Genomic DNA, 13,004 nt, shown 5'->3' with positions numbered 1-13,004 from the left:
AACAAAATCATTCTAAAAAGTGAAAGAATAGAGCAAAAAATAAATAAAAAAGCAAGTAAAATGCGGAATATACCTTTTTTGCCCACCTACTAAACAAAGGTTAGGTAAGTACAAACGAGTATGATCTAGTGCTATTCGGACCATCATAAAAAAATCTCAACTGTCCTCATGTCCAATGCGCCACGAGTTCCCCTCAGGGCCGAGATCACAAGGAGTAAAAGACCTTTCTCGCCCTTGTCAACCACTCGTATATATAATATCACAAAGCACGGGCGTCCGCGACTCTTCGACTGTCCGATAGATTCATGACCTGCTGGCATCCAATCGTACGCCTACACCGAAGAATATCTCAGTGTTGACAATGTCTCCAACTCTCGCCGCTAACGGCGATGTCGCCGGCACTAAGTCGGCTTCGGGACGAATCTCCTCCGTTTACAGCGAGGTCCAAAAGAGTCGTATCGACCACGAGCTTCCCCTTCCCTCTGTTCTCAGAAGTTCCTTCAAAATCGTAGATGGCCCTGCTAGCTCCGCCGCCGGCAATCCAGGTCACTCTTCCTTTCACTTGTCATTCTGATCCATGAGTCTTCGTTTTTAAATCCGCATTTCTTCGCTTCGCTCCTAAGAACTTCGACTCCTTTTGATTGCTTAGAACAATCGAGGAATAGAAAACCAAAATCACTCTTTTGATTTCTATTACCCTCTTTTTTTTTCGTTTTAGTGAATAGAAAATAGTTGGGTTTCATTTTTGTTATTTGTTCGTTCTTTTTCTTAGCTTTCAAACAGAGAATTGAGGATTTTGGTTTTTGAGCTTGAATCTGTTGCGGTGTTTTCAGGAGAGATCGCAAAGCTGTTTCCGAATCTGTTCGGGCAACCGTCGGCAAAGCTAGTTCCCAGCGAATCAGATGCGTTGCAGCCTGAAAAGAACCTGAATATCGGTGTCGTTTTGTCTGGAGGCCAGGCTCCCGGAGGACACAATGTGATTTGTGGAATCTTTGGTGAGGATCTGAATAGAAAGGCTAATTTGGCATCGTTTTCTGCCCTAACTATTTGAATGTTATATGAATAAGAACCCGGATCCGGATATTGGTGGCAGATTACTTGCAGGAGCGCGCAAAAGGAAGCACACTGTACGGGTTTAGAGGAGGTCCTGCTGGGATCATGAAGTGCAAATATGTCGAACTGAATACAGAATATATTTACCCGTACAGAAATCAGGTGAGGCAATTTTTTGTCATTTCTAGTATTCCATGCATCTACGAAAATCCTTTGATTTAGTTATCAGTATAAATTGATGTTTGTAAATTGAGCAATTAGCTATTGTAAAGTATTCTGTGCATCTATGAATCCTTTGATTTAGTTATAGAATATACTGGTGTTCGAATGAGGTGAGTGGGCCTTATGGAGTGAGGCTACTATGAAAGCACATAAGAAGAGATTGGGACACATTCAAGAAATATCCACATTAAGGTGGGTGATGATCCAAAATTAAATTTTGGCTCAATGTATGGTTTGCCGATAGTGTTGAGAAGAGTTGCGAATAGTAGTGAAAAATTAATAAAAAATTAATAATAGAATGTTGAATAGTAGTGAAAAGTAATGAATAATAGTAAAAAGTAGGTGAAAAGTAATGAATAGTAGTGAAGTATGAGGTATTCTTAGTACCCAAACCTAGCCTTAATCATATTCAATGGTACTCCCCAATGAAATGTTACATTCCTCAAAGATTCACATGATTGGGAAATTGATGCTTTTTCCAAGTTCTATGACCTAGTGTACTCCACCCCAGTGGCAAACCCACGTTGTACTAAGGCCCCCCTCCCCCTCCCCCCCCCAAAAAAAAAAACTTATTGAAATCAAAAAAATTTATAATCTCCATATGCTCTTTAAAATTTTTTAAAATGTTAATATACCTAGAAATGTCTATCTCTGATTTTGTTTTATAGTCGCAAAATTTTGTTTAATTTCGATATATTATCTATTTTCAAGTATGTTCTCCAAAATTAAAATTAAAACTAAGTTTAGGAGAAATAATAAACTTATTAATATGGATCTCAGTATGAAAATACAAGAAAAATTATTTAAGGTCGATGATCTATATAAAAAATAGTTTGTAGTTATGTTTTTATGATTTTTCAATCTCTTTTTAATTTACATCAAGAAATGATGTTTGCATTCCTAGGATCATGTGCAAGCCCCACCCACTTCCTTTGAAAAAATAAGTAAATCTCCACATGAAAAAAATTATTTTTTAATGTGGACCGCATTTTTTTTTTCAAAGGGAGTGCGTAGAGCTTGCACACTTTAATATTGTATTTAGCATTACTCTTTACAGAAATGTGTCACATAGTAGAAAAGCTGGCCCCCCTTCGACGCAATTGCTGGTTCGCCATTGCTCCACCCGTTTGTTGGGGGGAGTCAAAGAGAAGAATTTTTTTGTGCCCCTCTAAGAAATGGAAGTTCACAGCCCGCTCTTTCTACCAAGTCATGACAACACACAATCCAAATTTGTTCCCATGGAAGAGTATTTGGAAGACAAAGGCAGTATTTTTGTATGGATGGATTCCTTAGAGAAGATCCTCTAGACAACTTAAAGAAACATTGAATCATAGTCATGGACTGGTGTTGTATGTGCAAAAAGCGTGGAGAATCCGTCGACCATCTACTACTTCATTTTGAGATTGTCATGATATTGTGGAATGAAGTCTTTGCTCAGATGGGATTAGCTTGGGTGATGCCGAGAAGGGTAGTCGACCTTCCTAGCTTCTTGGAGATGTTTCGGGGAACCTCTCAGATTGCATCAATATGGAAAATGGTTCCAACATGTTATGGTGGTGTAATTTGGAGGAGAGGAATGAAAGAAGTTTTGAAGATCAAGAGCGGTCAATGGATGAGCTTAGAAATTTCTGTTTCAATACTAAACTCCATTGGTCAATTGTAATTGATTTTCATGGCATGACTTTTCATGAATTCCTTTAATAACTAAACTAGCACACTTAGACATTGCTCTTGTATATGTCTCGTATACTCGGGGTCTTACTTATTCTTATGATCAATAAAATCTTGTTTACCGGTAAAAAAAAAAGTTTTATCAACTTCGTTGTTGTATCGAAGTGAGTGAGTAGACATGAGGATAATAAGTTTTATGGTAAATGAAGTTGAGTATGCCATTGCCATGTGCACATACAGAAATGTATGTGGATGCTTAATGCAAAAGTCTCAGTCATTTTGTATCTAATTTTGTTATGGAGCTATACATGCACTCATGTATGTTAAACTGATTAGATTTTCCTTTTTATCAGGGTGGATTTGATATGATTTGCAGTGGGAGAGACAAGATTGAAACTCCAGAGCAGGTGTGACTCATCTTTCTGGATTATCTAGGGTGTTTGTGTTGAGTTTGTACGTGCAAAGACTGAGTGTAAATGGTTATGGTTTTTAGTTTAAGCAAGCTGAAGAAACAGCATTGAAGCTTGATTTGGATGGACTTCTTGTTATTGGTGGAGATGACTCCAACACAAATGCCTGCCTCCTTGCTGAAGATTTTAGGTATGTTTTATGGAAAAATACTGTTGTCGGAATACTTCTGTTTCTTTCTCTCAGTAATCTTTGCATGTTGTTTATTAAATTTGCACTATAGTTTCTTTTATAAGAGGGAGAATTACAGTTAACTACCTCATGTTTATGGTTTCAGAAAAATGCTTCTTGAAGTTATTGATATCAAGCCTAGGTGCCTCTAGTTGACAGCAGTTGATTGTACATTAAATAAAAATGGTTATCTGTTATGCTAAATGACACATACGTATTAGTTTTTCCATGTCTCTCTTAAACTTTCAGACTGTAATTCTGAATTTACGACATCAGCCTCTTCTTGTCATAGTATCAGAGCTCTTTTTGTCAACTCATTCTGATGATTTTGATCCTTCACTCTTCCTCTCCTGTACATTCATGCATAGACACCTCTGTATTTTTTCCATCCCTTAGTCAGATCAAGCCCAGTAGATTTTCTCAAGTGTACTGGCATTTTTTGTCTGATCTCTCATTCTAGTTTTAAAGTGATCTATGGTTGATTTTCCAGGGCGTTTTAGCATCTTAATCTAATTTTTTCCCCTGGTATAATTACGTTAATGATCATATCATGTAATTTTGTTCTATCAGGGGTAAAAATCTGAAAACTCAGGTACTTGGATGCCCTAAGACCATTGATGGTGATCTGAAATGCAAAGAGGTTCCTACAAGTTTCGGGTTTGATACTGCTTGCAAGGTATTTTCACTCAGAATTTTATGCTATGCTTTTCATGCTTTTGATCTTTCATGGTTTCATACTACAACGATAATTATATCTGAGTTCCATAATTTACTGTGATCTCATTTAGAGGGACTTGAAAATATTACTCTGTGCTTATCATTATATGATATATTTACTTTCCTGCAGATTTATGCAGAAATGATTGGCAATGTGATGGTTGATGCCCGATCAACTGGAAAGTATTATCATTGTACGTGTCGGGTTTGACATTTTTAGTAGTGTCTATTTTTTTTTTTTTTTGTTTTTCCTTCACTATGAAATAGCAAATAAATTCAAAATTATGAGCTGTGACCATCTCTACTAATATTCTTTCATAGAGCTTATTAGGAAAAACTGAGCTTTTGGATGGAAAATAAGCAGAGAAAAAAACTAAAACGACAAATAAATTGTAGACAAGAAACATTATGTTTTTTTAGTTTGGCGCAAAAACCTTTCGGAAATTGGAACTTTATATGTTAAAGGGAGGTTTGAATGTTTCTCGCCCCCATTATGCTCCATCTTTTGTTAGTAGAGTTTCTCCCTCAGATTTCATGCCAAGCCACATATTTTTTTGTCATGTGTTGCACAACAAAAAGGCTTTTTATTTAGACTTAGCCTTGTTTGCTGTGACACAAAACACATTGAAGAAAATACCTTATGATTAACGCATATGACAAGCTAGGGTTTGTATTTGAAACTAAATGCTCTATGCATAACGGGGCATGACAGCCAACCAAGAGAGAGACTTGAAAATTTTGTTAATATTAGAGTTATGAAAATGGATACATTCAATGCTAACTGACTTGAAAAAGGCCGTGACAAAGTCATGGAATGGTCTCAAAAGAAATAGTTTTTGGTGTGGTGTAGTGTGGTGTAGTTAGTAGTGCATGGTGTGCTTTGCATCCTCACATCTATTCTATCCGCATTATTAATCTCCACCTTAGCTACCTTTTCTAATTCAGTTTGCATCGAATGTACCAACTTTATGGCTGTGATACCAGTCATGGAAATTGAATTGTAAACATAATAGGTTTGTTGTGGTGTTGTTCTTGTAAACATACACCCTTGTATCTCTTCAAGCCATGTCAAACTTATCTCATCCAGTGATCATCTGGTTTTGTGGTTCATTTAAGCAAGGTATTATCTATTGGGCCCATGTTTGCAGTTGTACGGCTTATGGGGCGTGCGGCTTCACATATTACACTAGAGTGTGCTCTACAAACTCATCCAAACATTACTATTATTGGAGAAGAGGTATCTTCATAAATCTATTGTTTTAATTTTACATCACTTGCAGAGCCTGGTATATTTGCTCATGATATTTCAAGTGCAAAAAAGAATATTAGACTTTTTATCCAACATAAGTGCGCATGTTATGACAAAAAGGTAGCACCCATGTAATTGGTTGAAGACTGTTTCTAACATTTTAGTCATCGAATACCTTGATATCCCTTCTCCATGGTTATTGAAGAATGTGTAGTAATTGATTGGAAACGCATAGCTTGATATGAGTTCTAGAGACATTTCATCTTTGAACTGCTCTTTGGTAGAAAGGAATTGATCATTTTTCTCAGAAAAGATATCATCTAATTTAGATATCTCTTGATTCAGGTTGCTGCTAAGAAGTTGACGCTGAAAAATGTGACAGACTACATTGTAGATGTTATCTGTAAACGTGCCGAACTTGGTTATAACTATGGAGTTATTCTTATTCCTGAAGGACTGATTGATTTTATTCCCGAGGTAATATTCTTGATCATTGAATCATGTACTATTTTTCTTTACCCCCCACTCTCTCCCATTTTCTCTTATTTCTGGCTGAATGCTCAAGATTTTGATGCACTGCTCTTTTACAAGTACATGAGTGCCACACCACTTTACTGATTTAAAAGCTATCAATTTATTGCTTTGGCATTTGCAGGTGCAGCACCTTATTGCAGAATTGAATGAAATTTTGGCCCAAGATATTGTGGATGAAGGTGGGCTGTGGAAAAAGAAACTGACAAATCAATCTCTACAGCTTTTTGACCTTTTACCTCAAGCAATCCAGGAACAGTTGATGCTTGAAAGAGATCCTCATGGAAATGTCCAGGTATTTGTTTTAGTCATATTATTGTCTGTATGGTAGGATTTTGACCTAACGGAAGATTTCCTAGTAACTATTGTACTATTGTTCACGTTGTATGTGTTTCCTACAATCAGGTTGCCAAAATTGAAACCGAGAAAATGCTTATTCAAATGGCTGAGACTGAGTTGGAGAAGAGGAAACAAGAAGGTGCATATAAAGGACAATTCAAAGGACAGTCCCACTTTTTCGGGTACTTATTTTCTTTCCTTAGACAGCGGTCATTGATTCATATCACAAATTCTGAATTGATTTTTTGATGTGATGGGGGGTGCATGTTTGGTGACTGCGATTTTGGCATTAGGCTTTGGGCTACCCTTGACAAACCTGATGATCCTGACTTGTACTGAACTTAACATTCATTATTGTGTATAATGCTTCTCTGCATTTTTTGTGGCAATTTATATTGAGAAATATTGTTTAAGATTCTTATCCCGAAGATTAGTTGTTAATGTCCATGTAAATTTTATTTCTATAGGTACGAAGGGAGATGTGGTTTGCCAACTAACTTTGATTCTAGCTATTGCTATGCATTGGGTTATGCTGCTGGAGCTCTCCTTCAGGGTGGGAAAACTGGGTTGATATCATCGGTCTGGATTCTATCCCTTTTCACCTTACTCATTCTGCTTAACTTTCATTTTTTTTATGCTTTATTTATTCCTCTTACTTTGTTCTTCATTTCACACTTTTTTTTTTTAAGTTCAATTTTATATTGTCATGTCAGATGGTAAAAATCATAACTGAGCTAAACTGTTTTTGTGCTTTTCATGATGCCTCCAGGTTGGGAATTTGGCTGCCCCGGTTGAAGAATGGACAGTTGGTGGGACTGCATTGACTTCATTAATGGATGTTGAGAGGAGACATGGTATTACCATCTTTCACTTTCTTCCTCAAATTCTGCAGGTTTAATATATCGGAACTTTACGTTTTTCTTTTTCCTTTTGTCCTTCATTTCAGTGAAATCTGGACAGAATAATCTGTAACCTTTTGTCTTAGCAACTTGTTTTAATGCTGTTTTTTCAACTAGCAGTATTTTAGGATGTTATTAGTCCATGATATGGTTTGGCCTTTTTTTTTTTTTTTTTAATGTTATTCACCTTCTTTATCTCTATCGTTTGAGCTGTTGTTGAAAGACTAGTTTATTTTCCAGGTAAGCTCAAGCCGGTGATAAAGAAGGCAATGGTGGAGCTTGATGGTAAGTTTTTTGGTGGACAATCTTCTCATGGTATTTTCACTTCCATATTAAGTTGTAAGGATCATTTGCAGCATATTTGTTCATGATGGCGTAGTGGTGTTTGGTAACGCCATGCAATATCATTCACGTTCTTTCCTATTCTCTTCAAATGTCGAACAAAGAGAAAAAGTGATCAGCAACTTAAATTAACTTGATGAATTTTCAGGGGCCCCTTTCAAGAAATTTGCATCCATGCGGGACGAGTGGGCAGTGACGAATTGCTACATCAGCCCTGGTTAGTCAGTAATTTCATGTTCATCAACCATCATTTCCACCAACTTTTATCAGTTCATGGTGGTGTTTGTTCGGAATATCGTCCCCATAAAAAGTCAAATCCAAACACCTCATTATATTGTTGCCATCTATTCTTATCAATTCTCATTACAGGTCCAATCCAATTCCATGGTCCAGCTTCAAACGCAGTTAATCACACTCTACTCCTTGAACTTGGAGCTCAAGCTTAGCCAAGTTGTTGCTCTGATGCACAGTCATATATTTAGAGAAACCATCTAAATCTGTACTTTTTCTGCATCTTTGAGATTTCTGTCCTTTGTTTTTTAAATGGGATTTTTGTGAATTGTGTTTTTACAATATCTGGAGGAGTATGTATGACTCAGATAGTTTTGCTTCTCATTGTGCGACTCAGTTTTCGTATCTCTCTCAAAGCACCTATTTCTGCAACTTCTTGAGAGCGTTTTCATTCCTGGTCTGCTAAATGATTGATAAACGACTATCGTTAACTAGTCAAATCCATAAAATGCCATTTTCCGAAACAAGAACAAGGTCGTTGTCATCAATCAAATTCAGAGTTTTTACCATTCACGTTAAAAATAATCTGTCTCCGAAATTGTAGAGATTATTTGAGACACCAAATGAAAAGAAATTGAGCTGCTTTAAAAAAGTTCTCCATTTGAGCAATTGCTAAGAAAGAAAAAAAAAAAACGTCTTGTATTCCTCTCGTTTTAAAAAACAAAAAACAGCTAAACTACATAGATCGACGATTACCACTCTAATTAATTTATCGAGTTTTCTACAATATTGTCGGATATTCTTTTGTTTAGGATGCAAATCGGAATGAGAGATACAAAATGTAATTTCCATATTTGAACAAAAAAAAAAAAAAAAAAGAGGGGAAAAATAAAACAAAAGCAATGCTGAATGCAGGTTTAAATGGCATCGATCAAAGTGTCTGTGTCTAAAATGATCACAGGTGACAGAGGATTCATCAACTCTTTATATAATCAGATAACAACAAACCAAGGAACTTACTTTTTGTTCACCATTTTATCTATCCCATAAACGGATGTAGTTTGATGTGATTCATCATATTATAAAACTATTTTTATTATAAAGTAAATCTAACGACTCAGATCAAATCACGTCAGTTTGTGAGATTGTTTTCCTATAATTTTTTATGAATATAGCAGTACTGAACAAACATCGGATAACTAGGTGGCAAATCACTGTATAGCCTGGCCAAAAAATGAGAAGGTAACAAAAGATACGACTTTTTTAGGAAGATCAGATGCTTAGCTGCATGAATGCTATTGAAAGTTGAAACACATGACATGAATTATTGCTCACAAATATCACCTAATCTGATTGTTCTTAATCTCTTGACAGTCGGCTCCATAATACTACTCTAATCTTTCTTAAATAGTATGTATTGCTGCAAATAAAAAGTACCAAAATCTCAGAATTGTATTCTCTGCATTGCTGTTTGCCAAAATTGGCTACTTGTGGCGTGCGCAACCCAACTACTTTCAGATTGATGCAGCTTAAAAGGGTTGTCAACTTTTTTCTCTGTAGACACCGCGACTTTCTTCTCTTTTGAGGTTTTCTTTCCTTCTTTCTGTATATTCAAAGCTCCTTTAATCACATGCTACTGATTTGGCACTGTGCTGATCTGTTGCTACGTGCTGTGCATGATCACGTGTTTTTTACCCTTTTAGGGTTAGGAGATGGATGCTCTTTATCCACCTTTTTCTACCCCCTTTTACAAATATATTCTGGACAATACAGAGTCTTAAAAGAAAAAAAAAAAAGTATTTCCTTAATTGCATCTGGGTTGGATCGGAATCAATTGCCGGTGGCACTTGGAGGAACCTTACCGGAAAAGAACCTGCATTTCTCTGCAATGTGACACCTGAACATTGCTTTTTTCAGAGTTTGGAGCAAGTCCTGACAGCTCATTGTACTTGTCATGACACTCGGGAAGTAGAAGATGAGAAGAGAGAGAATCAGATATGGATCATCTTTCTTGTATTATTACGGATTAAGCAGATACTCAAAAGCAGTTTTTGGTTTAATCCCTTTTTCAAAAGTAAAATTACATTTATTAATATAAAAAATATATTTATTATTTATTTTCTCATCATTCATGATATGATATTAAATAATAAATTTATAAGTGAAATATAATAAATAATTTTCAATCATCTAATACTACATCATGAGATGATGAGAAGACGATAAAAATTAAAATATGAGTAACATTACTTATTTTTATTTGAAAAACATCAAACTCAAAATTATAATAACAAGATTTAGAAAACAATCATATATAAGATTAAGATGATTAAAGAGATAATGAAGAGAATAATCAATGCCCTATAACCAACAGAAGCACTTGATTAATTTTGTCAAACAAACCATAATACACACCAACCTTGTTTGTAAATGAAATTATAACTTTAGGAAATTTGAATCCCATTCACACATGGAGTAAAAGTTGTCGACGCCTATGAGTGCCCATTGGTTGCAATTGGAAAAGCCACGTGAAAATAGTAGGTACCCATCACATCTTACCAATCATTAAAACACAGGTTTGTCCACGGACATTAAAATAGTTCAGTTTCCTTCATTTACCGTACACCTCTCTGTTGTCACATCGATAACTGTTAATTGTATTTATTTTTAAAAATATTTTATCTAATTATACAAAGATTTTATAAAATTACGTTAATTTATAAATTTATTTTATATAATTTATTTATGTTTATAATAATTTTCTATATTTTTAAGATGGCTTTTGAGATTTTTTTCCTAAATATTTTCTTAGTAAGAAAAAAATCACAACTTCAGTCACTTCTCAATTTTTTATATACAAAAAAAAATAAAATAAGTAAATGATAATTTTAAGGTTTTCTTTATTTTTACAATTATTTTTATCTGATTTTATTTCATTTCATTAAATTATTATAAACTTTTCAAATTTTTTATAAAATAAAATAAAAAATTTAAAATTTTCAAAATCTAATAATATTAAAAAAAAAAAAAAAAAAACCAGACGAGGTAAATTATAGCGACGTGAGATTAGTAAAATTTTCTTTATTTTTATTCAATACATATGTTTTGAAATCATCTAAAAAAAACAAAAATGGCCCAAATACCAAAGTCAACAACTTGACTATCATGGTCGTGAAAGTGAAACCCAATGCCTAGTGCTATGAGCCATGTACGTAGTCCGAGACATGGAATGGGTGCTCTGTCCGAGCCCCGAACCATCATGTTCAAGGCTCTAGGTCCTTTCATTCTTTGCGGATTTGCGAGGTTCCTGCTATCTTACTGCTCCTACATGTGGCATTTTGTTGCAGTAGGGACAAAAAAAAAAATCCTTTGTGTTTGCAGTTTGTAAAGAAAAAAATATATATTTAAGTTTTCTGTTTTGTTATTAAGAAACAGTTAAGTTAGAGCTAGGCAGACAATTTTAAGTTTTGGCTATTATCAAAATTTTTGGTTAGGTTAATTTATATTGAATTAGACATTTTAAAATTAAAATAGTAATAGAATATTATATTTTAAAAATATACTTCATATATTTCTTCAAACTAGATTCAACCACAAATGCCACAAAATTCAAGCAAAATATATTACATATTTTTGAAAAATAAAATAGAATAAAGTTAAAAATAATGGGCTATTTATCAAAATTAAAATGGATAATATAGACTTTAAAATAATCAGATAATATAGACATTAAAATAACATTTAGATTTTTGAAATTGATGTAAGATATTACAAAACAGAAATGACATGAAAAATAACATTTATATATAATGTATGATGGGTCAAAAACTTCAAAACCCACACACCTGATATAAGATTAAAATATAATGATTGTTAGAAATGATTAAAATATTACTTTGATAAGTAAATAGTATCTAGCCAAATATACCAATGTCAATACTCTTAGATGTTATAGATTATTTAAGCATTTGAAAAAAAAATCAGATTCATCGTTAAATTTTAATTTTTATTGTTATTTTAATATTTATTTAATTTTTTTTACAAAAAGTATATGATACTTACGTAATATATAACTGTAAATATTATTTCTCAATTACAAAATTCTAGAAAAATTACAAAATTCTAGAAATTTAAAACAGATATATTTCACTTGAGTAGTTCTACATATATTTACAATTTTACGTAAAAAAAAAATCTATTTTTATCAGTTTTCTTTATAAATTCAGATTTTAAATTTTAAATTTTATAACTTTTAATATATTAATAACTGACACGTCAATCTATATTATTATGCAAGTAAAAATTATAAATACAGATAACATTTTTCATTTCACTTAATACAGTACAAAAATCATTGACCCCCTCTTGGCTCTTTGTCCTACGTACCACACATATTACACCATTCGCAATGGAAAATGATTGTATTATATATTCTTCCTTATCTTTTTATTTTCTGTGTTTTCTTCCCATATTTAAGTCTCTAATTTCCTGTGATAAAGACAACAATTAGGGCTCTTACGCACAGAATTTGTCATGATACGTACGTACGTGTAACAGTAGTACTTAAGAGCTAGCAGTAGAATATTCCCATGCATGCATATATTCGAATTTTTAAAACAATTAAAAGCCTTTTTGTAGTTTTCTTTGGAATGAGTTACAGTTTGTACGTACAGTGAACTCCAAACAAATTTTGTACGGCAGCATATATATACTTTGGTATATCCTTCCCTTCTCACCTTTCCAATTCCCACCACAAAGGCGCCTGGCTATCTCTCGCGCGCCTATATATATATACACACACACGTATGTTTGTCATTTTTTCTTCCTTTTTTTTTTTTTTTTTTTTTTTGTTCTATCTGTCAACGTATTCGATTCAAGATTCTCAATATTCCAAAAATATATTTAGACCATCCAAAAGAGGGAGATACAGAGAGATATCTATAAAAGCGAATCTCGAAAATTTTGGTGCATGCTAGCCATTCATGTGTGGCACTCTTTATATATATATTCATAGGATGAATCTATTAGCTAAAGAATTTTAAGGAGCAATGATTCCACAAACAATGGCAGAAACTTTTGTAGTACTCCCCTTATTTCTACATGAGTGATGC

The 13,004-nt window shown here is 33.9% G+C and overlaps 1 protein-coding gene across 1 annotated transcript; it reads left to right on the top strand.

Annotated features, from left to right (window-relative positions):
- The first annotated feature begins 270 nt into the window (after positions 1-270).
- On the top strand, positions 271-8,277 carry LOC121268241 (pyrophosphate--fructose 6-phosphate 1-phosphotransferase subunit beta-like). Its single transcript, XM_041172414.1, has 16 exons — positions 271-545; positions 834-995; positions 1,094-1,215; positions 3,300-3,353; positions 3,440-3,546; positions 4,156-4,261; positions 4,433-4,496; positions 5,451-5,539; positions 5,897-6,028; positions 6,207-6,377; positions 6,488-6,603; positions 6,889-7,000; positions 7,191-7,275; positions 7,561-7,605; positions 7,811-7,879; positions 8,032-8,277. Exons 1-16 carry the CDS (start codon positions 362-364, stop codon positions 8,106-8,108), a joined length of 1,695 nt encoding a protein of 564 aa, XP_041028348.1. The 5' UTR covers positions 271-361; the 3' UTR covers positions 8,109-8,277.
- The last annotated feature ends 4,727 nt before the right edge of the window (positions 8,278-13,004 follow it).

This window comes from Juglans microcarpa x Juglans regia, chromosome 5S, assembly GCF_004785595.1.
Source record: "Juglans microcarpa x Juglans regia isolate MS1-56 chromosome 5S, Jm3101_v1.0, whole genome shotgun sequence".
NCBI lineage: Eukaryota > Viridiplantae > Streptophyta > Magnoliopsida > Fagales > Juglandaceae > Juglans > Juglans microcarpa x Juglans regia.
This window is presented reverse-complemented; position numbering and strand designations above follow the sequence as displayed.

What these genes read in the sequence shown, in the direction of transcription:
- LOC121268241 (XM_041172414.1), top strand. Translation starts at nt 362, where the DNA reads ATGTCTCCAACTCTCGCCGCTAACGGCGATGTCGCCGGCACTAAGTCG. An exon ending in CTCCGCCGCCGGCAATCCAG is followed by an intron (nt 546 to 833) that starts GTCACTCTTCCT and finishes CGGTGTTTTCAG; the next exon opens with GAGAGATCGCAAAGCTGTTT. An exon ending in TGTGATTTGTGGAATCTTTG is followed by an intron (nt 996 to 1,093) that starts GTGAGGATCTGA and finishes TATTGGTGGCAG; the next exon opens with ATTACTTGCAGGAGCGCGCA.